We start from the raw sequence: 27,346 nt of genomic DNA on the forward strand, positions 1-27,346 counted from the left end.
GAGGTTTTCTCTACCAGGTCCTGACCCCCAGGGCGCTGTGGGTTCAATGCTGATAAACCCTCTGCCTCAGTGCGTCCTCAGCTCAACAGTCTGTTCAAGACCCACAAGGCAAAACTCCCAACCTTTCAGCCAGTTGCCCAACTTTGGGGAGTTGAAAGGTGGCTCCTCCTGGCCACACTTCGGGGAGCCCCAGGACGAGCTAAGGGGGCAGAGGAAAGGGCCTCTGTGAACCAGGGATGGGGAGGATTTTTCAGTGTGTTTACAACACTTCTCTGTTGATTTTGTTACTATTTTTAGAGAGCATTAATACCAGAACTTTAAAAAGTTAACTTAAATTTGAAGAAACTTTTTTTTTTTTAATGGGAAATCTGGGCTTCCCTGGTGGTCCAGTGGTTAAGACTCCGTGCTTCCACTGCAGGGGGCACGGGTTCCATCCCTGGTCAGGGAAGTTCCACATGGCACGCGCAATGCAGCCATAAATAAAAATAAAAATGGGAAAGCTAATAGAGTTCTCCAAAAACCCAGGTACAGAAAAAATATTTGGTATGCTATCGATTTTTTTTTAAGTAAAAAGAATGCTCACACTCATACTCATATTTCTTTGTATGTAAATACAATATCCCTTGAAGAAGCTGGTGACCTAGCTGGGTCAGGAGAGAGGGCGACTTTTCCATAAGTACTTTTTGGGTTTGATTTTTGAACCATGGGAATGTGCTACCCATCTAACATGGATTTTAAAAGTTAGAATGATTGTGGTACATGCCCTCTAGACTCCTGTTGCTTTTAAAACTATGCTAAAACAAAATGTGTAGTAATTAGGAGCATGGTTCTTGAGTTAGAGAGACGTCAATTTGAAACTAAGTTTCTGCCACTAAAAATGGGGGTTAGTTTTTCAGTTCCCCCATTTGTAAAACAGTGTCAGTCAACCTGGTTCCATTTAGAGCACTGTGACAATTACATGTACGTATGTATAGGGCTTAGCACATTGTCTGGGACACAGGAGATGCTCAATGAGTGATAAGAACCATATTTTGGTAAAATGTCCATTCTTCCATCTTCCCCACCTCCTGAGTTCACCTACCTTCCATTGAATATTTGAAGAAAAGGTCATTGATGTTGGTCACAGTCTCCCCATCTTCTGCCTGGCTCTTGAGGAAGTAGATTCTTTTAATTAAATCAGCAATAACTTGGTTGATTTCTCCTGCAAAAATGGCCACATCTTTCGGTTTCAGAATTCTTTGTCTCAACACACTTCTCATCTTGAGCCACTGTTCACCCTCCCTAGAATAAAGTGAATTCCAAATAATCTTACTTATAGTGATATTCTAGGAAGGAATTCAGAGTATCTCTGCAAAAATTTCCCAGCAATAAAGAGTCAACAAGATCTGCCAGCCCAAAGGGGATGAAGACAGGACAGACACTGCAAAGAGAGGGGAGTGATGGTATTACTCCCCAGTTCATGTGTAAGGACATGTATATCAAAAGAGCCAAAAATAGAATTTCTAAACCAAAGGGATTTGGACCAGGGGATCTGCAGATGCTCTGTTTTCTCCTCCCTACCTGAGGCTGTACCGATTCACTCTTGGAAGACACAAAGGTGTATAATAACCATAGTCTGTTATAAGGCAGGAACATCATCACATGGCGATCAATGCTGAAGTTCGTAGCCCCTTCTGGAGGTCTCCTAAAACAGCTCACCACCCTCACCCCTGTCCACAGATGGGCTCTGTGAGCTTCAGCCCCCTCAGTGGTCACCGAAAGGACACCTAAAGCCACAAAGTGTTCCTTGAAAAATGGCTCCTCTCCATCACTCGGCTAGTGGGTTCCCCACCTTGTCCCTGCCACCAAATCTCTTCCCAGAGGGTTTTAGGAGATTTGGGGAGATCACACGTGAGGCTCTTTTGATACTATTCCACTGCGAGTTCTGTGCTTTATTAATAGCTGTTTTTAGGAGCCCAGCGTTCAGGGAGGGGGAGCGTCCCTGGGCTCCCCGCTCCTGCTCATGTCTCAGCCTGGCCTCACATACTCACGCGGAGATGAGCCCGGTGGATCTGCCCCGTAAGTCTCGGTACTCCTGCCAGGACCCCATGTTGGCTCTCTGGGGCGCGGCCCCCTCTGCCCGGAGCACCTGAGCCACCAGGTCTCTGTCTGCAACAGATACTACAAACTGAGGACCAAAGTGAGACTTGAAGATTTTTCCATATTCCCGTGTATGTTTCTGCTGCAAAACCATGGAGAAATCAGAAAAGGAAAAAAATACACAGATATGATATACCTTTGACATGGACATTCCTGGATGTTAGGGGAGCAGAAAACTGGGGCAGAGGGAAGCTCTGCATTATGCAGAACTGAATCAGAGTGGCCACTTTACTTACGGTTACCAAGGGGGAAAGGAGGGGGCAGGGATTAAACTGAGAGATTGGGATTGACATATACACACTAGATAACTAATAAGGACCTACTGTCTAGCACAGGGAACTCTACTCAGTACTCTGTAATGACCTACATGGGAACAGAATCTAAAAAAGAGTGGATGTATGTATATGTATAACTGATTCACTTCTCTGTACAGCAGAAACTAACCCAACAATGTAAATCAACTCTACTCCAAAAAATATTAATTAAAACAAAAACAGAGTGGTTGCTTTAAGTATTCCTGAGGTAAACATATTTTCACATCATTAATCATATTCATAGAAGTTTTCTTAGTTCTTTAAAGATGTGTGTTTAAAAAAACCTTAGCTGTGTGAAGCAATGTGAGAGGAATGTGGATGTAGATGAACTGCAGGGTCTTGACTGTCCTGAGTCAAACAGGGTCTGCCTGCCCCTTTCATTCAGACACACAGCAGCCGCCCAGCCTGCCCTGTGAAGAAAGCTCCCTGCAGGAAATCTGTAATAAACCTGTAAAAATGCCCCCAGCAGAAAAATGAAAGGAAAGGCACCCAGATTGGAAAGGGAGAAGTAAAGCTGTCTCTATTCACATGTGACGTGATTTGGCGTGTAGAAAATTCTAAGATATCTGCTAAAAAACATGTTCAGTAAGCTTGCCAGATATAAGATCAATATACAAAATTCAATTGTATTTCCACACACTAGCAATGAACAATCCAAAAATAAAATTAAGAAAGCAATTCCATTTACAATAGCATCATAAAGAATAAAATACTTGGGAATACATTTAATAAAATAAGTGTAAAACTTACACTCTGAAAACTGCAAAAGATCATTGAAAGAAATTAAAGACCTACATAAACGGAATTTATTTATTCCATGTCAATGGAATGGAAGATTTAATATTATTAAGATGGCAATACTTCTCAAACTGATCCATAAATTCAACATAATCCCTATCAGAATTCCAGTGATTCAGAACCGCAAAAACAATCCTAAAAAAGAAGAACAAAGTTGAAGGACTCACAGTTCCCTATTTCAAAGGTTACTATAAAAGTAATGAAGACAGTGTGCTACTGGCATAAGGATGGACATCTAAGTCATTGGAATAGAATTGAGACCCCAGAAATAAACCCATACATCTAAGGTCAATGGATTTTCAAAAAGGGTGCCAAGACAATTAAATGGGAAAGAATAGCCTCTTTAACAAAAGATGCTGGGAAAATTGGATAGCCACAAACAAAAAATAATTTGTACCCTTATCTCACACCACATACAAAAACTACCTCAAAGTGGACCAAAGACTAAATGCAAGAGCTAAAACCACAAAACTCTTGGACAAAAACATAGGGATAAATATTCATGACCTTGGATTTGGCAATCGTGTCTTAAGATATGATACCAAAAGAACAAGCAACAAAAGAAAAAAACAGATGATTGGACATCATCAAAATTTTAAAATGTGCGTAACGTCAAAGAACATTACAAAGAAAGTGAAAGACAATCCCTAGAATGGAGAAAATATTTGCAAAGTACATATTTGATAAGAGATTTATGTCTAGAATATATAAAAATACTACTATAACCCAACAGTAAAAAACAACAACAACAAATAACCCAATTAAAAACTGGGCAATTATTTGAATGGACATTTCTCCAAAGAAGGTATCAAAATATCTAATAAGCACATGAAAAGAAGCTCAATGTCATTAGTCATTAGGGAAATGCAAATCAAAACCACAATGAGATATCACTTCCCACATACTAGGATGCTTATGATCAAAAGGGCAGGTAATAATAACAAGTATTGGCAAGGATGTGGAGAAATCAAAACCCTCTTGCACTGTTGCTGGAATATAAAATAGTGCAGCCACTTTAGAACAGTCTAGCAATTCCTCAAAAGGTTAAATACAGAGTTACTATTTGACACAGCAATTTCACGCCTAGATATATACCCAAAAAATGAAAACATAACAGCCAAAAGGTAGAAACAATCCAAATGTCTATCAACTGATGAATAAGTAAACAAAATGTGGTCTATCCACACACTGGAATATTATTTGTTCATAAACAGGAATGAGGTACTAATACATGTTACAACATGGGTGAACTTGAAAACATTATGCTCAGTGAAAGAAGCCAGACAAAAAAGACCACACATTATATGATTCCATTTATATGAAATGTCCAGAATAGGTCTATAAAGACAGAAAGTAAATTATTAGTGGTTGCTTAAGGCTGGGGGAATGAGAGGGTTGGGGAGTGATTGCTAAAGAATACAATATGGGGTTTCTTTTTAAGGTTATGAAAATGTTCTATAATTGATTGTGGTGATGGTTGTATACTTTAAGTGGGAGAATTGTATGATATGTGAATTATATCTCAATGAAGTTGTTACCAAAAAAAGAAATCACAATAAATGTAAATGGGTTAAATAATTAAAGAAAGAAGGAGAGAAAGTACCCTCCAGCATGGCTCAGCATGACATAGGCATGGGGACTTCCCTGGCAGTCCAGTGGTTAAGAATCCATGCTTCCAATGTAGGGGGCATGGGTTAGATCCCTGGTCAGGGAACTAATAACCCGCATGCTGTGTGGTGTGGTCAAAAAAAAAAAAGCATGACATAGGCAGGGCTAAGCATGGGGAAAATGACTACACCCCTCTTTGGCATCTGCCAACATTTCTTATCACCCCAACTCTCAACCACGGAAATGGCGGGCCAGAGGGTCTGTCATCTCTCCACTCTTCTGCCCTCAGGTAGAAGCTGTTTGCTTCTTTGTGGACCTAGTTGAAGTCCTGCTGCCTGGAGATGAAGACACTCAGACTCAACTGGGATGTGTCAGGTGCCAAGGGATCACTCTGCCTAACAAACAGGTGACCCCAAAAGGGTATTTCTCCAGGTCTCTGATAGGATGACTGTTACCGGAACTACTGGGAGATGGGCCACTCCTCGGGCACATCCAGCTACTGAATGGGCACAATCAGACAAGGGAGCCACTGACCAAGGGGCAAAAAGAACGAGATGAAGGACACAGGTAGTTTACGGCCCTTTTTGGTGGAGGGCCAAGGAATGATACAGTCAGCCACAGACTCAGTTTGTGTAGCCAGCTGGAGCACAGACTCTGGAGTTGGAATCTCAGCTCACAGTTTACTAGCTGGGTGACTTTGGGAAGTTAGGTTCCACTGTGTCTCAGTTTCCTCACCTGCAAAATGGAGAAATAATAGAGATTACCTCACATGGAGGACTTAAAACTGTGCCTGGCACATGAAAAGAGCTCCAGAACTGTTCATTCTTCTTATGTATTGGTTATTATTACAGTTTACAAAGCCCTTCCACAGCCCTGATCACACGACCTCACAATAACCCGTGAGATGGATGAGGATTGTTAGACTCCTGCACAGAGGAGGAAACTGTGGTCCAGAGAGAAGAACTGATTGGCCAAGATTCCACAGGTGCTTGTAAAGGGCTGCTATGTAACGCAGGACCCTCCTGCTCTGTCATACCTGGCGACCTTGATCACTGTGTCTGCTCTGCCACTAACCAGCTATGTGACTGTGGGCAAGTCACTCAGCTGACACTTTGGGGCCTTTTCCACATGTAAAGTGAAAGACCTGGACCCTATAGATGAATCCCTTGTGAGACAGCATTCTGTGATCACAAGTTGAGTGAAAGGAAACTGGACTTGAGGTAACAGAATAATTCTCTTCCTCCTTAGAAATGCCTTATGGGTGACCTGGAGAGCTCGGGGAGAGGGTTTTACTAGAACAACCAGCTCTAGTAAACAACCAATGCTCCAGTCTACAGCAACCTGTATTGAACTTGTCAATAAATAAATAACAATTTTTTTTTTTACCGTATTTGAAAACTATCATCTTGATACCTTATGTTCAGATTCCACATGGAACAGAAAAAAATCATTTTTGACCCCCAGAAACATGTTTGGGGAGAAATCGTGTAGAGTTCATGTGGGGCACGGAGAGGAGGGGCCAACTGGAATTTCAGTCAAATTAAGATTGTTCCTCTTGCCCCACTGTTTTTGGTTTTGTTTTTCTATCAATGAAGTTTCTGCTTCTCCAGCTGTAGCTGTGGCCTCTGCGCCATCATGTAGGTTAAGGGTTGAGGGAATGAATGTATGAACGAATGACCAAAACCCAGGTGGGTGGTTACAAAAAGCTTCCTCTGAGAAGTTTCTGAAGGTTGAAGGGTAAGCTCTGAACAAAAAGAAGTGAGTAGTGGGGAAGGAGGGTGTTCTTGGACGAGGTCAAAAGGCCCAGGTCCCAGAAATCACAGCGGGTGCTGGGGTGGGAGCCCTGAGAAAATGACGGAGGCAAGCAGCGAGCAGCTACCACAGGAAATGGGAGAGAATGGATTTGACGACGCTGAAAGGTGGGGATCACCTTGCAATGAAAGACGCGATTTGAGGTGGGCACGGGAAGGGCAAAACTCAGGATCAAGGTGAGCCACCGTACAACGAGCGGGCTCCCAACACTCCGACGGGGTTGCTGGACCGGTTGGGTTCTTCCTAAGTCCCTGCCCAGACCTGGCTTGACGCCGAGGTTCACGAACTTTCGTTTGTCTTCCCATCACTTAGAGATCACGTAACTCGGAGCCTCCGAACCCCTCGCTGTTATTTTTAAGTTGTTGTGTTTTCTTTCAATTATAAAACACAAACAAAAAGGACTAGGAACAAACGCAACCTGTCCTCGGCCGCGTAAAGACCCGCAGGGCTTGTCACCCACCGCGGGAGAGGCGCTGCTCACGGGCCTCCCTCGGGACGGTCCCGGGAGGCCGGGCGGCGGCTCTCGGCGCCCCGACTCCGCAGGCCAGCCCGCCGGAGCGTACGGCGCATGGGGGAGCAGCGGCTCCAGGGCGGCCCCTGCCCGTGACCCCCTCCTCCGGCGCCCCTCCCCGGTGCCTCCTCGGGCCCCCTCCCCGGCGCTCCCTCCCTGGAATCCTCCCCGGCGCCCCCTCCCCGGAATCCCTCCCCGGTTTCCTCTCCCCGGGTCCCCTCCCCGGCGCTCCCTCCCGGGTTTCCTCTCCCCGGATCCCCTCTCCGGCGCTGCCTCCCCGTGATCCTCTCCCGGGTCCCCTCTCTGGCTCTCCCTCCCCGGGATCCTCTCCCCGGATCCCCTCCCCGGCGCTCCCTCCCTGGTTTCCTCTCCCGGGTCCCCTCTCCGGAGCTGCCTCCCCAGGATCCTCTCCCGGGTCCCCTCTCCAGAGCTCCCTCCCCAGGATCCTGTCCCGGGTCCCCTCCCCGGCGCTCCTCCGCAGGATCCTGTCCCGGGTCCCCTCCCCTGCGCTCCCTCCCCGGTTTCCTCTCCCCGGTTCCCCTTCCCGGCGCTCCCTCCCCGGGCCTCGTCCCCGGCGCCTTCCCGCCGGAGCGAGCCCCCTCGCGCTCCCGGTCTCCCGCGCGCAGCTACCTGGATCTCGTGGATGCGGCTGAAGCCGTCCTTCCAGAAGAGCTCCACCAGGTTGGCGAGGGTCCGGGGCCCCGGCATGGCGGCGAGGCTCCGGGGTCCCTCTGCCCGGCCCCCGGCCCGCGGCGCCCCCGGCCGCCCGACTCCTTTGTCCTCGGCCCGCGCCCTCGCCGGGAGCCTGGCGTCCGTGGGCCGAGGCTGCCAAGGGCCCCGCTCGGGCGCCGGGCTCAGACGGGCTTTGAGGATCCGCGCCAGCAGAGCCATTGCGATCCACTGCGTTGGCTGCTTTGAGCAGTTTTTTGTTTCGAGGGCCGCCCTTTGCTCTTTGCTTGGTTTTAACTTGTTCGAGCAGAGCTCCTGCGAACTCTTACGGCCTGGGCATCAGTTTACACAGGCCGTTATTAAACGCTCCCTCCCCTAAGGCTGGGGAAAAGGGGGTGGTCTGTGATTAGACTGCCAGAGAAATAAAGCGATTATTATTTTTTCTTCACATCAGATTAATTAAGCGTTCTTTGAGACCAAAAAGTTTTAAGGTCAACCCCACTTCCAAGCATGGCCAAAAAAAAAAAAAAGAAAGAAAGAAAGAAAAGCCTACTGGGATATTTTAAATTATTTCCCTCCTTAAAAATTACTATAGAGGGTTTACGGAAGAACGCTAATTTGCTCTTTTTGTATTTTAAAAAACACTTCTTTGTGATTTCAAGTTGTACAATTATAATTCAATCACAAAATGAGAACAAAAATGTTAGATGACCTTGCAGTAGTTCACAGTATTGTAAAATGACCACATTATTATTTTAGCACAAGTTTCCATAATGAAAACTATGCTGTCTCTATTGATGGATTTTATGGGTCTCAGTTTTATCCGAGCACACAGTACACATTGGAAGTGCTAGTGAGAAGTATGGTGAGGGGTGAGGGACTTTTCTTTGAACATTTGGCTTTTTTTTTTCTGGTCTCCCACAAGGACTGGTCCTGTTGCACAATGCTTAGAGAAATGAACACACCTCCACGTGAAGGTGAGAAGAAAGAGGACTTTGCCAATATAGGTTTAGATCTCAGTGCCAAGCTGCAGAAGGGAAGCCCGCGCCCACAAAGAGGGAGGGGCCCTTGGCATGGGAGGGGCCCTTGGCATGGGAGGGGCAAGAAATGTGTCATCTGGTTTCAGGAAGGGAGCCCAGATTCTAAGCTAGCAATTCAACAACTTACTCTGAAAACTGAGAACATTATTTAAAGATTTCATAACAGTTTGTACTCCTGCATCTAAACGTTAAAAAAAAAAAAGTCTACGAAGTATTGTTACTTTTTGATTAGTAGTTTGTACCTTTACAACTCTGTTAAATGTACATTTCATTTAAATATTTGTTAAGTAAGTAAGTGAAACAAAGAAGACCAGAGTTATTCCGTTTCTAGAATTTGATTAATAAATACTTAGCAACTCTTATTTATAAGGCACTGTAGCTGCAAGGGGCTCAAAGAATAAGATATTAAACCTGCCTTTAAGGAGCTCATAACCCACAAGAAGAATAAAACAGTACACAAATACACACCAGATTAGCATAAGTGCCATAAAACTAGTAGAGAATATGATTGGAATTTGTGGGCAGGGCGATCACATCCACTTATAAGGTAGGAAGCGATGGTGCAGGAGAGAGACCTCCTGAAAGAAGGAGACTTTTAGGCAAGGTTTGAAGAGAGGGCTCAGATTCAAGAGGCAGAGTATGAAGAATGGCACAATCACTTTGTTCCTAGAGATTTTTTGAAGTATTTCTGAGGGTTACTGCTCCTCAGGAGCAAAGAAATCATTAAAGAACCATATATGCAAAAGGCAATTCAGTCCATTCTAGACAAGGAACTGTTCAAAATAGATTTACGTATATAATGGTTTAAAACACAGCTAGTTCTCTATTAGGGAAAAGGATATAAAGAAAGATAAGGAGGAAGAACGATTTCACGGTACATAGACACAGGTTTTCACAGAGCACCCCTGCTCTCATGTCTCCTAAAGCTAGTTTCAAAATTGTGGATACAAATAAAGTTATCCGTTCTTGATATTTGCCTCAAGCTCAGTGAAAGAAAGCAAGAGGCTATTTTAGAGCCTCAGTACATTGGTATAAATTATCAATCAGAAATTCTGCAATAGAACAGGATACTGTTTTGCGGCTAACTATTATTAGTGGAAAACATACTTGAATCCAGACATAGACTAAATCATTCAGATTGGGAGAATTTTTTGTGTGCTAATCAAAAATAATTGTAAAAGTAACTGTTACTTTGGTCTATCCAACTTCCTTCTAATGAATATTGCTTTATTTTTTTTTTTTTAAAAAAAAAAGGTTATTTAAAACAAATGAGTCTCATAGCTGTGGGGAACTCTAGTGGGGAGGAAATAAAGGATGGAATGTTATAACAATCTTAAACATAAGTAAAAAATAACTGAAAAAAATTTTTTCCAGAATAGGAAAATACCATCCATGTGTTTGTTCCTTCCCCCCCCCCCACCGCCCCAGTAAGCAAGAGAAACAGAAATGAGACTCCAACTTCAAGTACACAGAACAGCACCATCTGTCCAAGTATGACCTGAAACCAGACTTTGTACAGATGTTTTCCCTCAAGAAAACCAGTCTGTTGGCAGTACTTAGGGAAACAATGAGCTGCCTTTACCCAACAAAAAAGGAAAATAAGATTGCCCTCTGAAAGTTAGACAAATAAACACACAAATTATTAGTCATCTGTGGAAGTAAAACCAAGAGATAGTATTTAACATCTCTCAAAACTCTAATCAAGGCGACCTCGGACACATCTCAGGATGCAGAACTGGAATATGGGCGCTGTTAGGTAAGCAAAGTTCAATGAAGTATTCTTGGAATAGAACAGGGATGATCAAACTGGATCTCTGAAAAGATAACTACCGTACAAGACATTCTAGAAAGCAAGGTTCTGAATTCCAAAACCCAAACTTGCTGGTCATGGTGGGGTAGGAATAATTTACCAAGCTTGCTCCCGTCTGGGTGAAATATCTCTCACCCATGCTCGTTTCCTGTGCTCGGATTCCTTGCCCACTGTCCGGTTTCATTTGAAGAATCAATGATGTCTTTTAAAAACGAATTAATGGTGTGATCTTGTTTCTTCCCCAGACCCATCAGTAAAAAGACAGAACAGCAAGAAAATAAGACAAAGTCCAGAACTGAAAGTTCTCAAATCCTCCTTCCTGTGAATAAGAAGGTGCTATTTAAGGCACTGCTGACACCCGGCCACAACAATCCCCGTTAGTTCAGGCAAAGAGGAAAAACTTCCTGCAAAGGTATGTGGGGGGACTTCCCTGGTGGTCCAGTGGTTAGGACTTGGGGCTTTCACTGCCACGGCCCGGGTTCAGTCCCTGGTCAGGGAACTGAGATCCCGCAAGCCGTGCACTTCGGCCAAAAAAATAAATAAAAAAAAAAGAGAGAAAGCTATGTGGGAATTCTCCAGTGGGGTTCATCAACCAGCAAAGCCTTAGAAGCAGTTGTTAAGCTGCCAAACACGTGGGTAATATGTGTAGTAGTATTATTGAATACATGTTCTTACATGTAAATACACGCGTTAAATACAAGTGCTTAATACGGGCCAAATACATATTTAGTAGACATGTATCGAGCATCAGGCACTATTCTAGGCACTTCTGCACCCCTTAATCCACCTCATTCTCACAACTACCCTGTGACATGGGCACATTAGCCTCATTTCATATGAGGAAACAGGCTTCAGAGGCTTGCTGAAAAGCGTTGACTTAGTAGGACCGGAGTTAACACTGGAATCCAAATCGGCTTTGGAGTTTCCTTTCACTGCACCTGCTTTGTGTGTAAGTGAAGAGAATTGGGAGTAGGCCAGTGCTGGTTGCGTTAGTAGGGCACATGCTTCGTGGCTTTCACCATTTCTCACATACTACTGTTGTAGATAGATAACACAGAACGAGACTTTGTAGTACCTCCTGAAAGGCAGGCAGGAGGCTCCTTGTTTGTCTCCAGAAGGCCTCAGGAGGAGGTGAGTGGTGTTCACTCACTCTCCTTTCCTTTGTAGAGCCACCCCTCCCCGTGTCAAAGCTGCCCTGCTTGAAAGTGCTTGGTCCAAGTGGTTTTGTTCTCGGAGAGACAGCAGTGAGCAGTCTTGAAGCAGGATCTTATCTCCCTACCCAGAGGCTGAACCTGAGTAGCCTGGATGAAAAGCAGGAATCCTGTTTCAAGGAAGCAAAAACTGCAAAAATGGGCACAAAGTTTATTATTGGAGACACAGCACAACATGTGGCAGAGCACACAGAGAAACGGTTTGTTTATTTAAGACAACAGCAAGGCAGAAATACACACCCAGAGAAGAGTGTGTGTGTCCCGAATGAGAAGCCTGCCAGAGAGGTGATTTAAATCACTAATGTGGGGCAGTTCTTCCTGGTCTTTGTTCTCTTCTGGATAATTAGCCCACTTCTTTTCCCACATCTGTGCTGTCTTTAGGGCCCTCCCCACAATATGCGTGCACATCTTTTTGCCAAGATGGATTCCAGCGTGGAGGCTTACAGGGAGGTTGACAACACCTACTGTGGGATGGCGCTCCCTCCCCTTCTGACCCCAGAGGAGCCTCCCTGCACATGTGCAGTCGGGGTGGTCTCCTTGACCTCAGGAGTCATAGATGTGGTCCCCCTAGCTCTTTACTCCAGCAGAGCTCAGCTCCTGCTATTAACTTTGTCCTTGGCGTGTTTAGTGAAAATAGAGCTCCAATTTACTCTGTTTGACAAGCTCCCCAGCTGCTCAGCCCAGGGGCCCATCTATCTCCTACCTCAGTTTGGATGGGGCTGGCTGCAGGGGGAGTCCCTGACTCCAGGGTGGTCAGAGCCCTCCAGGGAGTTTGCTAGAGCAATCGGTGCAGACACTGCCTTCTTTGGGGACTGCAATCTGTCACCCCCTGTGAGCCAGCTGTCACACACAGAGGCACCCAACTGGGGCTTTGCAGACAAAGGCGGGAGAGACCTGACACCCTCATTTGAGACGCTGGAGCCCAGCTTCCCAGAAGGGACCTATCATCCCCTCCCTAACTTCTCAGCTAGGTGAGTTGGCACTTTTTTCCCCTTTACAAAGTGGCGTTTACCTGGTGAATTAATCATGGCTCAGGGTGAGGTCCTCAGTCCCACAGAGGTTCTGTTCTGTCAGAGCCTCATGAAGGAGAATACCTGATTGCCAGGAATGGTAACTTTCAATATGATTAAATTCTGAGTAACTTAAATGATGAATTTACAATAAGAGAGCGAACTCTCAATGTATCAAACATTTAAATTGACCTTACCAGCCTGTTTTCTCCCTGTAGACATTGGAAATGAAATTATCAGCAGGTTGCCCGGGGTCCCTCATGGACCTGTAACCCTCTACCCCTCGACAGGGCTTGCTTGTTTACATAACAGCTCCCTAGCCTGAGTCTAGGACTATAAACCTCTTGAGGGCTGGGATTGTGTCTCACTCGTGGTTGGATTCCCCCAAGCCGAAGACAGAGCTAATACATATGGTGACACTCAAAACTGTCCAAACAAATTTCTGTTTCAGTCAGCAAAATAAAGAAGTCCCATCACCACTTCTACACCACCTGCTTATCAAATGGAAACATTTCCTGCAATGGTAAAACATGACTTTGACATTAGCCAGACTACTTCCCAGCAGTTAGATGAATCTGTGACCCCGCTGTCCACTGAACAAGACTGTGGTAGAGACCACCAAGGCCTCGGGGCTTCCTTCTGTCATCCTCTAGGATGGCCTAGCCATTGCCTCAGTCCTGAAGGCTCTGCACACTTGTTCCTCTCTGCTCTGCATGGGTCCTGATGCCTCACACGAGCCATGGCACACAGGACGCAGGTACTTTGTATATTAACATTTTGTTGTCCAACAAATGGATTCCCTACAACAAACAGGAAACAGAGGCTCACATAAGTTAAGTAGCTTGCAAGCTTCATATTATTGGCTTCTAAATTGCCTAGAATAGCTCGTTCAAGGCTTGCTTTCTACTGTGTTTTAAGAGCATCAACTCTTCCCTTAACTTGAGAAGCGCAGAAGATGTGGCCAAGGATGGGGTTTCACTTTAGGATTCTTTTCTTGGACGGGTCACTTAAATCCTGACACTCACATTCCCTGTTTGAAAGTACAATAGCAATAACAATACGAATATCTGATTTGTGTACAATACTTTATAATTTGCAACATATGTTATTTCCAGTTGACCCGTTCAACAACCCTTTGGCTAGACAGATCAGTGATTGATTCCTAGAGATTACTGGAGTGATTTGCCCAAAGTCATCTGGCAGGCAAGGGCCCAGGACATTTCTAGTTTCGACTCCCAGCCGCATGCTCTCTCCACCTTCTTGCCCTGCCTCTTTCCTTACATGCACTGATAGCAATCATAGTTAGGTCTGGAAATATCATATGATGTATTCCATCCACCACAGAATTTGATGAGGCTACAATGAATTTGTTGTGATCTGTGATTATTGAGCTCCTCCTGTGTGAAGATCACTAGGCTAGAAGCTGTGGGAAATACCAGGAAAAGTTGACTAAAATGTGCACTCATCCACCTGGACACCAGTTCCCACGTGCTTTATCCACTGAGCTATAATTTCAAATTGACTCTTTTTTTTTTTTTTTTTTTGTGGTACGCGGGCCTCTCACTGTTGTGGCCTCTCCCGTTGCGGAGCACAGGCTCTGGACACGCAGGCTCAGTGGCCATGGCTTACAGGCCCAGCCGCTCCGCGGCATGTGGGATCTTCCCGGACCGGGGCACGAACCCGCGTCCCCTGCATCGGCAGGCGGACCCTCAACCACTGCGCCACCAGGGAAGCCCTCAAATTGACTCTTTTTGATGCACAGTTTTATGAGTCTAGACAAACACATGCAGTTGTGTAACTGTTGCCACAGTGGGGACATCAAATGACTTCATCACCCCCCAAAATTCCCTTATGCTCCTTTATAGTCAACTCCAGCTACTCCCTTTTCCAAAATATCCTATCTGTGGAACCATACAGAAGGCAGCCTTCTGAGTCAGGCTTCTTCCCCTTAGCATAATGCATTTAGGATTTACATGCTGTTTCCTTACCAGTGGTTTGTTCCTTTTTATTTCTGAGTAGTATTCCATTATAGGGATAGCTTGTTCATCCTCTGATCAATGAAGGATGCTTAAGTTGTTTCCAGTTTTGGGCGATTATGAATAAAGTCCCTCTAAACATTCATGAACACGGTTTTGTGTGAATGAGCACATAGGAATAAGAAGGCTGGCTTTGCAGTCCATTTTTATGCCCTCAACACTTTTTTGCCCTTTTTAGGACTGATTTTATCATGCACTTGTCTCATCTTAGTCAATGGTTTGTCAGCATAGAGCCCACGGTGGGCTACATGGATTCCCAGTGAAGCGAGGTACAGCTGGAAGATCCCAGAATAGGGCTTCTCCTTCTGCTAGCACTATTCCTCCTTCTGGGCTTCTCTGCACCATCCCTCACCCCACAGGCAGTGTCTGGCTTCCTCTCTGCCTGTTAAATTGTTACCGACCAGGGTTCTTGGCCTCCTTAATAAATAGAAATTGATAAGAGGCCAGGCAAGAAATTCAGGCCAGGCTTTACCGGGGCCCCTGCTGCAGGGGGTGGAAGAGAGAACAACCCAACAAGTTCCCTTGCTCGCTCCCTCCCCGACCGGGGGTGTGGGGTGTGGGGAGTGAACTGGTTCCTTATATGGGCTGAGGGTAGGGGTGGGTCCAGGGGTCAGCGGGAGGGGTAGCTTAGGTGGTTTGCCCACCCCTTTGGTGATGTTGTGTGCAGCGGGCACGTGCAGTACCCTACTTTTGCTCCTGACTCCCTGCTTTTGTGACCGGATCCTCAGAAGTTGCAGTTGGGATTTTTGGTCTTTTTGTACCTTGTTGTCCATAATTTGCCCCAACTGCACATGCATGCAGTTATTTTTAGTTCCTTATGGATTCTTTGTATTCTGTTGCTCAAGATGTCTGTCCAGATGCTAGCACTGCAGCAAAGGGTCCTGGGTCCCAAGTCCCAGGTTGTCTCAGAATCACTCCCCATGGCAAGTTTCATTCCTCAGCAAAGTTCCATCTGGCCACCTCACCCCACAGAACATTTCCTCTTTTTCCATCCCACTCTCCATTTGTCTTCTACCATCATATCCTGCCTGTGACATAATTAGATTGGGCTCTGTCTTTTACTGTGGGGTCTACAGTTGCACAGTTATGATCCCCACTTTACAGACGTGGAAGTTGAGGCCCAGTGAGGCTAAGCAATTAAGAACAAGGTAACATTTTCCAATCATCCACCACCATATTCCATAAGGTCTCCAACAACATTTTATTGTCCCCTCCTCTTCAGATGAGAAAACTGAGGCTCAGAGAGGAGATATTACTTGTCCAGGTCACACAACTGGGACTAGAACCGAGTTTTATCTGGCTTCAAACTCCGATCTGTGTGGTGTGAATCTGGGCTCAGCACCACACAGCACGATGCAACACTGCACTAGGTCTTAGAATGGAGGTGGCATGGCCCAGGGACTCCAGGCAGCACAGCTCATCTCTGAGCTTCCTCCTGACCTGCAGAGAGCGTACAAAGGCTGACTGACATCCGGGCAAGGGCGTAGGAGTGCCCGGTGTCTGGTGTAGGAGGCAGCATCCCACCATCCCTGCCCTTCCCTCCCCACGTGCCCATGGACAGGGCTTCCAGAGGAGCCAAGCAGTGACCAGGAGACCTCAGAGTCTTCCATGTGTTGGAGCTCCCGGGACAGGAGTGCCTGATGGAAACAGGAGGAGAAGCAGACATTCCGGCTGACTCTCAACTCAGTTATCCTCTGGGGCTCAGGCCTGCGGTTCCCACCATTGCTTTGTTGGCATTTTACTTACCATCCTTTTTAAAGATCCACAGTCCTCCCCCTAGAATAAGAATTGGTATTTTTCCATAAAGTCACCCTAGCTCCATGGAGGCCTTGTTAGGCCAATGGGAAGAACTGTTTAGGTTCCCACTGTCCATGAAAATCCTCTCAGCATTCAGAGTAGGGCCCAAAGTAAGAGGAATGTAGGCACTGAAATGCACACTGACCAGTATTCAGCATGCAACAGCTTACTGAAAATTAAACTGTTCTCCTTTGAACTGTGGAAGGAAAAGTGTTAAAATAATAATAATTACCATTTATTGAGCCTTTATTACATGTCAGGCATTATACAGAACTCTTTACACAGTGTCTCAATTAATTCTCATAAAAATCCCTATTTTATAAATGAAGAAACTGCCCCAGAGGTTCCATAACCTGAGGGCAAAGCCTGGGGAGTAAATGGTCTCTGAAAAATGCCCTAGCATTTCGTGAAGCAATATTGTGTGGCTGGAGAAGAAACAGTACTGCATTTCTTTGCACCCAACATATTAATTTCCTAGCAAACGCTTTACCTTGGACTCCCCAGCCCTCTGGAGAAGAGGCAGAGACAGTGGCAGGACCTACCTCAGATGGCAGAGAATGTTGCCATTGTTCAGCAATGGCTGCTGATGAAAAAGCAGAGAGACAGGCCACACACCGAATGTGCCACTGTCTCAGGGTGGGAGGTGGACATGGTATTGGAATGGTCAGTGGTAGTGTGGAGAAAGTTCAATCTTCTACCCACCGAGCCCTCACTGCTCCCCTTCTTTTCCAGAGCTCTCTCCCCTTGCTGGCTACTCCCAGGCAGAGGGGGAACTACCAAGAAAAAGCCTTTGGAGACAACCAAACAGGTTCAAATCCTGAGTCTTCTAGTTACCAGCTATGTGATCTGACAACTTAGTCAACCTCTCTAAGCCCCAGTTTCCTCATCTGAAAAATGGAGATGATAATAATCAGGTGCCTGGTAAAAGGCATCCATTAAAAAATGATTTCATATTTAATGAAGAAAGACTAAAGCTTTCTCCCTAATCAAAAATAAGACAAGGATGTCTGCTCTTGCCACCTCTATTCAACACTGCACTGGAGGTTCTAGCCAGGGCAATTAGACAAGAAAAAGAAATAAAAAGGCATCCACACTGGAAAGAAAGAAGTAACGCTATCTCTGCTTGCAAATGACATGATCTTATATATAATAGAAAAGTTAAGAAATTCACACATACACAAACAACTATTTGAGCTAGTAAATGAGTTCAGCAAAATTGCAGGGCACAAGGTCAGTATACAAAATGGTTGTATTTCTACATAAAAGCAATGAAATATCCAAAAATGAAATTAAGAAAACAATTCTACTTATAATAGCATCATAAAGAATAAAATACTTAAGAATAAATTTAACAAAAGAAGTACAAGACTTGGACACTGAAAACTGTAAAACGTTGTTGAACGATATTTTAGAAGACTTAAATAAATGGAAAAACATCCATATATGTGATTTGGAAAGACAATATTGTTAAGATAACAATAATCCCCAAATTAATCTACTGATTCAATGTAGTCCCTATCAAAATCTCAGTGGCCATCTTTTGCTGATATTGATAAGCTAAAGCTAAACTTTGTGTGGAAATGCAAGAATAGCCAAAACAATCTTGAAAAGAAGAACAAAGTTGGGGGACTCATACTTCCTCATTTCAAAACTTACATAATCAGGATTACTATGTAATCAAGATGATGTGTTACTGGAATAATAATAGACATCTACATTAATGGAACGGAATTTAGAGTCCAGAAACAAACCCATACATCTAGAGTAAATTTGCTTTTTTTTATAAGAGTGCCAATACAGTTAAATGGGGAACAAACAGTCTTTTCAACAAGTAGCGCTCAGACAACTGGATATCCACGTGCAAAAGAATGTTACACTCCTACTTCAAAAAACAACTCAAAATAGGCCAAACATCTAAAATGTAAAGCCAAACTATAAAATGCCTAGAAGGAAACATAAGGGGTAAATGTTCATGGTCTTGGATTGGGCAATGGTTTCTTAGACAGGACACCAAAGCACAAACAACAAAAGAAAAAGTAAGTTGTAGTTCATCAGAATTAAAAACTTTCATGTTTCAAAGGACACTATCAAGAATGTGAAATGAAAAGCAACCATACTCCAATAAAAATTAATTTTTAAAAGTAAATAAATTTAATTAATTAAATTAAAAAAAAAAAAAGAATGTGAAATGACAACCCAGATTTCCAGTTTCCAATCTGGCAGGTAAGGAGCTCAGAAGTCATTGCTCCCATACTAACAACAATAGAAAAGCTTAACAAACTGAAAAAAATTTTTTTCTTAGATCCAGCAGAGGACTGAGGTCACAGGCAAACTGCTGTCCCATAAATTGGTGAAACCAACAGATGGACACAGTGAATCACAGCTTACCAAAGATGAAGCCCAAGAGCACAACCTCTGTGGGAACCAGTACCAGGGAAACTTGAACCGTGATTGATGAATTGTTGGAGGCTCGATCTGGAAGAGCTTGTAAAAATACCAGGGGTTTCAGCCTTAGGGAGGACCCACACTTTCCTGAGTTTCACCTCCAGGAGCTCTACCAGGTTCTTTCAATGAAGATCAGAGAAAAATCCCCCCATACTGCCAGAAGGGGGAGAGAAAATACACCAAATGACTCTGTTCTTAACAAGGCTTTCAAGAGAAACTATTTTACCAGAGCCTGACTGAGGTTTTACTAGAGCCTAGCCAAGCTCAAGGAAAGGAAATACCCAACTGCAGCCCCACTCTGGGCTTCCTGTGCTATATAAGTGGGGGGAAAGCTGAGAAGCACTTCAGAAGGTCACAGAACAGGGGTGTGGTCTCACTAAAAGACTAGACCTAATCATAAGATTAGAGAATCCCCTTCCCCAAATCTTACCAGCACATGGATAGGTTTCCTGTATGATAAAGGAGACAAACCCAACAAAACCAGGGGAAATTTAGCCTCTGACACTTACAGCTACAAAAATAGTAAACACAGGGCTTCCCTGGTGGCGCAGTGGTTGAGAGTCCGCCTGCCGATGCAGGGGACACGGGTTCGTGCCCTGGTCCGGGAAGATCCCACGTGCCGCAGAGCGGCTGGGCCCATGAGCCATGGCCGCTGAGCCTGCGCATCCGGAGCCTGTGCTCTGCAATGGTAGAGGCCGCAACAGTGAGAGGCCCACGTACCACTAAAAAAAAAAAAAAAAAAAAATAGTAAACACAGCCTAAATCTTGGCCAGATAAAAATGAAGCCTCACACTGATGGCCTATTTACCTCAGTTCCTCTTACCCAGTGTATCATGTTAGGTTTTCAACAAAAAATTACAAGGCATCCTAAAAAGCAGCACTTTGAAGAGACAGAGCAAGCATCAGAACCAGACTCAGACATGGCAGAGATGTGGGTATTATCAGACTATGAATTTAAAATAACTATGATTAATATGATAAGTGAAAAAAGTAGACAACATGAAAGAATAGGTGGACAATGTAAGCAGAGAGGTGGAAACACTAAGAAAGAACTGAAAGGAAATGCTAGAAATACAAAACACACTATAAAGAAATGAAGAATGCCTTTGACAGGCTTATCAATAGACTGGACACAACCCAGGAAAGAATCAGTGAACTTGAGGAAACGACAACAGAAATTTCTAAGATTGAAATACAAAGAGAAATAAGAATGAAAAAGACAACAGAATACCCAAGAACAATGGGTATTACATATGTATAATAGTGATACCAAAAAAAGAAGAAAGGAACAAAATAAATATTTGAAGTAATAATGACAGAACTTTCCAAAAGTAATGACAGACACCAAACTACTCATCCAAAAGCTCAGAAAATACCAAGCAGTATAAACACCAAAAAAAAAAAAAAAAAAAAATCCAATACCTAGACATACCATATTTGAACTGCAGGAAATCAAAGACAAACAGAAAAGCTTGAAGGAAGCCAAAGGAAAAACATACCTTACCTATTGAGGATCAAGTATAATAATTACATCAGACTTCTCTTCAGAAAACATACAAGCAAAAAGGGGTGGTGTAAAATATTTTAAGGTGTTGGGGAAAACCCCACCAACCTAAAATTCTGTACCCAGAAAAATTATCCTTAAAAAGTGAAAGAAAGGGATTTCCGTGGTGGTCCAGTGGTTAAGACTCTGTGCTTCCACTGCAGGGGCACAGTTTCGATCCCTAGTCAGGAAATTAAGATCCTGCATGTTACACAATGTGGCCAAAAAAAAAAAAAAAAAAGTGAAGGAGAAATAAAAACTTTCTAAACAAATAAAAATGAGGAAATTTGTCACCATTTGACCTATTTTGCAAGAAATGTTACACAAAATTCTTCAGAAAGAAAGAAAATAATGTAGGTCAAAAATTTGGATCTATATAAAGAAAGGAAAAGCTGAGAGAAAGAATAAATGAAGATAAAGTCTTTTATTTTTATTATTATTAATTGACCTAATAGATAACAGTTTTGTTTTTTTTAAATAGCAACAAAGTATCCAGTGATGATAGATTATGGATCAGTGAAACAAATGACAGCAATGTTATAAGGGACAGAAGGGAAGATTTAGGAATACTTGGTTATAAGGTACTTGCATGACCTGTGAATTGGTATACTGTTATTTGAAAAAAGACTTGAATTAGTTGTAAATGAATATTGCAATCACTTAAAAAAGCAAACAAAGAAGTATTATTGATATGCTGAGAGGAGAGAAAATAAAATTCTATAAAATGTTCAATTAAAACCAGAAAAGGCAGAAAAAGAGTGAAAAACAAGAGAAACAAAGAATAAGGGCAAGGAATAAAAAACAGTAAACAAATATGGTAAGATATCAATCCAACCATATCAATAATCACTTTAAATATCAATGGTCTACACCTAGAGGGGTGGGATAAGGAGGGTGGGAGGGAGGCAGACGCAAGAAGGAAGTTATGGGGATATATGTATATGTATAGTTGATTCACTTTGCTATACACACCATTGTAAAGCAATTATACTCCAATAAAGATGTTAAAAAAACGAAAGAAAAAAAAACAATTGAATAACTACAACATAAAAATATATATAATCAATGGTCTAAATATAACACTTAGAAGACAGAAACTGTCAAAGTGAATAAAAAAACAAGACCCAACTGTATGTTTTCTCCAAGAAACTCACTTTAAATATAGATATATTGGAAAAAAGAGATGGAGAAAGATACACCATGCTTACACTTTTTAAAAAAGCTGGAGTAGTTATATTAATTTCAGACAAAATGGACTTCAGAATAAGGAAAAATTATTAGGAATAGAGAGGGGCATTAGGTAATAATAAAGATGTCATTCTCTAAGAAGACAAAATGATACTTACTGTGTCTGTGCCTAACAACAGTGTCAAAACACGTGAGGAAAAAACTGACAGAAATGCAAGGAGAAATAGATGAATTGATTATCATAGTTGGAGCTTTCAACACCCTTTTATCAGGAATTGACAGATCCAGCAGCCAGAAAATCAGTATTATATAGTTAAAATGAACAGTACCATCAATCAAACTGGATCTAATTGACATCTATCTATGATTTCATTGAACAACAGAATACACATTTTTCTCAAGCTCACACAGAACGCTCACCAAGATAGACCACATTCTTTTTTTCCCCCTGACTACACACAGTGAAATTTCCAGTATTATTTTCAACCATAACAACAAGCAAAGTGGAATTAAAAAAAAATTTTTATACAGCACGTTCTTATTAGTTATCTATTTTATACATATTAGTGTATATATGGATAGACCACATTCTTGGCAGTAAAATACACCTTAACAAATTTAAAAGAATAGAAATATGCTATCAGACCACAACAGAATTAAATTAGAAATCATTAACAGAAAAATATCTAGAAAACCCTAAGATAATTGGAGATTAAACAAAACACTTCTAAATAATTCATGAATCAAAGAAGTCTCAAGATAAATTTTAAAACATTTCAAACTAAGTGAAAATAAAAATACAACTTATCAAAATTTGTGGGATGTAATGAAAGTGGTGCTTAATGGGAAATGTATAGCATTGAATTCATATATTAGAAAAGAAAGAAGATTTAAAATAGATAATCTAGTTTCCACCTTAGGAAATTAGAAAACAAGAGCACATTAAATCCAAGGGAAGCAGAAGAAAAGAAATAATAAAAACCAGAGCAGAAATCAATGCAATTGAAAACAGGAAATCAAAAGATAAAATGAATAAAATCAAGAGCTGATTTTTTGAAAAGATCAATAAAAATGATAAACCTCTAGCCATGTTAACTAATAAGCAGAAAGAAGACAGATCTTACTAACATCAGAAATAAAAGAGGAGCCATGGACATCAAAAAGATTAAAAAGGAGTATTATGAATAAATCTATGCCCATAAGTTTGATAACCAGGATGAAATGGACCAATTCATTGAAAGACACAATCTACCAAAACTCACACAAGGAAAAACAGACAATTTAAAGAGGCCTATATCAAAGAATTAGAATCAGGGACTTCCCTGGTGGCACAGTGGTTAAGAACCCGCCTGCCAATTCAGGGGACAGGGGTTTGAGCCCTGGTCCGGGAAGATCCCACATGCCACGGAGCAACTAAGCCTGTGTGCCACAACTACTGAGCCTGTGCTCTAGAGCCCGCGAGCCACAACTCCTGAGTCCACATGCCACAACTACCGAAGCCCTCGAACCTAGAGCCTGTGCTCTGCAACAAGAGAATCCACTGCAATGAGAAGCCCGCACACCTCAACGAAGAGCAGTCCCCGCTTGCCACAACTAGGAAAAGCCCAAGTGCAGCAACAAAGACCCAATGCAGCCAAAAAGTAATTAATTAATTTTTTAAAAATAATTAAAATCAATAATTAATAACCTTCCAAAACAGAAAGCACCAGGCCATGATAGGTTCACTGGTGTGTTCTACCAAACATTAAGGAAGAAATTATAATACCAATTATTTACAATCTCTTCCAAAAAAGAAAACCAGAGGGAATACTTCTTAATTCATTCTATGAGGCCAGCATTATCTTATTATCAAAACCAGAAAAAGTCATTGCAAGAAAGGAAAACTAAAGATATTTTTAAATATCTCTCATGAACATGAATGCAAGAACTCTTAACAAAATATTAGCAAATTGAATCCAACAAGGTATAAAAAGAATTACCACAATCAAGTGGGAATGATTCCAGGTAGGCAAAGCTAGTTCAATATTTGAAAATCAATTAGGGTAACAGACTAAAGAAGAAAAATCATATGATCACATCAACAGATGCATAAAAAGCATTTGACAAACTCCAGTACCCAGTCACGATAAAATCTCAACAAACTGGAATAGAGGGGAACTTCCTCAACTGGATAAAGAACATCTACCAAAAAACCTACAGCTAACATCATACATAATGAGAAAATAGGTGCTTTCCTGCTAAGAACAAGAATAAGGGAAGGATGTCCACTCTCACCACTCCTGCTCAACATCATACTGGGAGTCCTAGCTAATGCAATAAGGTAAAAAATACAGGAGGGGGCTGGATAAAAGATACACAGATTGGGAAAAAAGAAATAAAACTTTCTTTGTTTGTAGATGACATGATTGCCCATGTGGAAAATCCCAAAGGATCAACAAAAAAAGTCCTGGAATGAATAAGTGATTATAGTAAGGTTGAAGGATACGAGGTTAATATATAAAAGTCAATTGTTTTCTTATACACTAGTAATGAACAATTGGAATTTGAAATTTAAAACACAACGACATTTACTTTAGCATTCCTCAAAATGAAATATGAGGTATGCATCTAATAAAATATGTACAAGATCTACATGAGGAAAACTACAAAATTCTGATAAAAGAAATCAAAGAAGATCTACATAAATGGAGAGATAATCCATTACATAGATAGGAAGACCTAATATTGCCAATATTCCAGATCTTCCCAAGTTGATCTCTAGATTCAATACAATTTCAATCAAAAACCCAACAAGTTATTTTGCGGCTATTGACAAACTGATTCTAAAGTTTTATGGAGAGGCAATAGACCCAGAATGGCCAATGAAATATTGAAGGACAAAGTCGGAGGAGTGACGCTATCCAACTTCAGGACTTATATAAAGCTACTATAGTCAAGATAGTGTGGTATTGGCAAGAGAAGAGACAAGTATTTTAATGGAACAGAATAGAGAGCCTATAAATAGATCGACACAAATACAGTCATTGATCTTTAACAGAGGAACAAAGGCAATGCAATGGAGAAAGTCTTTCAACAAATGGTACTGGAACAAAGAACAAGAAATTATTAACAATAATTTTTCAAAAGGCCCTTCCACATGGAAATTAAATAGCCTCCTATAAAACTCCTTGAGCAAAAGGAAAAATACAAACCAAAATAACAATATTTATTTTAAAAATTGATAATGAAAACTACATATCATAATCTGTAGAATTTAGCTAAAGCGTGATCAGAGGAAAATTTGTAGCTTAAACATTTTTGTCAATAAAAATGAAAGAATTTCAGTTCTCAGCTCAAAAAGCTAAGAAAGGAGAAAGGAAATAATAAAAATGAAAGCAGAAATTAATGAGCTGAGGAATCAAAAAACAATAGCTCTGAGTAGTAAATCAAAATCCTATTTCTTTGGGAAATGCCTAGCGGTCCAGTGGTTAAGACTCCATGTTGTCACTGCCAAGGGCATGGGTTCAATCTCTGGTTGGGGGGCTTCCCTGGTGGCACAGTGGTTGGGGGTCCGCCTGCCGATGCATGGGACGCGGGTTCCTGCCCCGGTCCGGGAGGATCCCATGTGCCGCGGAGCAGCTGGGCCCGTGGGCCATGGCCGCTGGGCCTGCGCGTCCGGAGCCTGAGGCCACGGCAGTGAGAGGCCCGTGTACCGCAAAAAAAAAATCTAGAAATAACAAATGCGGGGGAGGGTGTGGAGAAAAGGGAACCCTCCTACATTGTTGGTGAGAATGTAAATTGGTGCAGCCACTATGGAAAACAGTATGTAAGTTCCCTAAAAAACTAAAAGTAGAACTTTCATACGATCCAGCAATCCCACTCCCGGGCATATATCTGGACAAGACTATAATTTGAAAAGATACAGGCACCCCAATGTTCATAGCAGCACTATTCACAATAGCCAAGAGACAGAAGCAACCTAAATGTCTATCAACAGATGAATAGATAAAGAAGATGTGGTACATATATACAATAGAATATTACTCAGCCTTAAAAAAGAATGAAATAATGCCATTTGCAACAACACGGATGCATAGAGATTATCATACTAAGTGAAGTAAGTCAGAAAGAGAAAGACAAATATCACACGATATCTCTTATATGTGAAATCTAAAATATGACACAAAGCAACTTATCTACGAAACAGAAACAGACTCTCAGACATCGAGAACAGACTTGTGGTTGCCAAGGGCCTGGGGTGAGGGAGGGATGGACTGGGAGTTTGGGATTAGCAGATGCAAACTATTATGTACAGAATGGATAAACAGCAAGGTCCTACTGTATAGTACAGGGAACTATATTCAATATCCTGTGATAAACCATCATGGAAAAGAATATGAAAAAGAATGCATATATATGTGTGTTTGTGTGTAACTGAATCACTTTGCTGTACAGCAGAAATTAACACAACATTGTAAATCAAATATACTTCAATAAAATAAATTAAAAAAAATAAAATACAGTTCATCAAAATTGACCCCATTAGAGACAGCCAGTTTAAACAGACTAATTTCCGTAGAAGAAATAGAGAAGCTTATCAAGGAATTTCCATATAAAAAAGGACAAAGGCCTAAGGTTTCACCAAAATTTCTTTGAAGATTTCAAAGACCAGATAGTCATAGTTCTTCACAACTTTTTCCAGAGCTTTGAAAATGAAGGAAAACTTCTTAACTCTTCTTATAAAAGAGAAATAATACAAAAACCTGATAAAGAAAAAGAAAATTACAAATATCACTCATGAATATTCATGAAAACAGTCTACATAAAATACTAATGAACAGAATCCAACACCACACTATAAAAATGATACAACATATCCAAGTGGGATTTATTCAGGAATACAAGGTTGATTAAATATTAATAAATTAACTAACACACTCTATGTATAGGTTTAAGGAGAAAAATCTCTTTATTTCCACAGATGCTGAAAAGCCTTTGGCAAAAATCATTACTGATTCCTGTTAAAAACACTCAAGAAAATAGAAATTGATGGATATTTTTTAACATGTGAATACACACATGTGCACATGTACACACACACGCACACGCACACACACACACACACACACACACACACCTTTGTACTTAAAGCCAGCATTTCATTTAATGGGGAAATAGAACTTTCCAGTAAGATCAGGAACAAGGTAAGTTTGCCCACTGTCTCCACTACTATTCAACATTATACTAGAGGTATTAGCCAATTACACAAGAGAATCAATTACAGGCATGAGATTTGGAAAAGAAAAGTAAAACTATCTCTATTTTGCAAATGATATTAATGTACACAGAAAACTCTAGGGAATCAATGATGAAACTAACATTTCGGGCTTCCCTGGTGGTGCAGAGGTTGAGACTCCACCTGCCGATGCAGGGGAC

At 42.0% G+C, this 27,346-nt stretch overlaps 1 protein-coding gene and 1 long non-coding RNA gene across 7 annotated transcripts in view; one reads left to right on the forward strand and one right to left on the reverse strand.

Moving 5' to 3' along the window:
* CYP27C1 (cytochrome P450 family 27 subfamily C member 1) overlaps positions 1–8,361 on the reverse strand; it is a 21,169-nt gene extending 12,808 nt beyond the window's left edge. The window contains exons 1-3 of one of the 5 annotated variants that reach the window (XM_089916909.1): positions 7,813–8,361; positions 2,031–2,148; positions 1,082–1,201 (exon numbers count right to left, since the gene is read on the reverse strand). In XM_089916909.1, coding sequence (XP_089773035.1) covers positions 1,082–1,201; positions 2,031–2,148; positions 7,813–8,073 — 499 coding nt within the window. In that variant the 5' untranslated portion in view covers positions 8,074–8,361. Of the gene's footprint in view, positions 1–1,081; positions 1,282–2,030; positions 5,595–7,812 lie in introns of all 5 variants that reach the window. The other 4 variants (XM_030762385.2, XM_089916912.1, XM_089916910.1 and 1 more) reach the window with 4 other exon arrangements.
* LOC149748602 (uncharacterized) lies at positions 7,373–26,937 on the forward strand. 2 transcript variants are annotated; one of them, XR_016394191.1, is made up of 3 exons: positions 7,373–10,647; positions 10,947–11,113; positions 11,869–26,937. It is a non-coding gene; the product is annotated as an uncharacterized LOC149748602 (long non-coding RNA). The 2 variants fall into 2 exon arrangements; XR_016394190.1 differs by having other exon boundaries at positions 7,373–7,863.
* Positions 26,938–27,346: the final 409 nt, after the last annotated feature.

Source organism: Delphinapterus leucas, chromosome 8 (genome assembly GCF_059928025.1).
Source record: "Delphinapterus leucas isolate spDelLeu-1000000601 "Yukka" chromosome 8, BTC_Dleu_Yukka2, whole genome shotgun sequence".
Classification (NCBI taxonomy): Eukaryota; Metazoa; Chordata; class Mammalia; order Artiodactyla; family Monodontidae; genus Delphinapterus; species Delphinapterus leucas.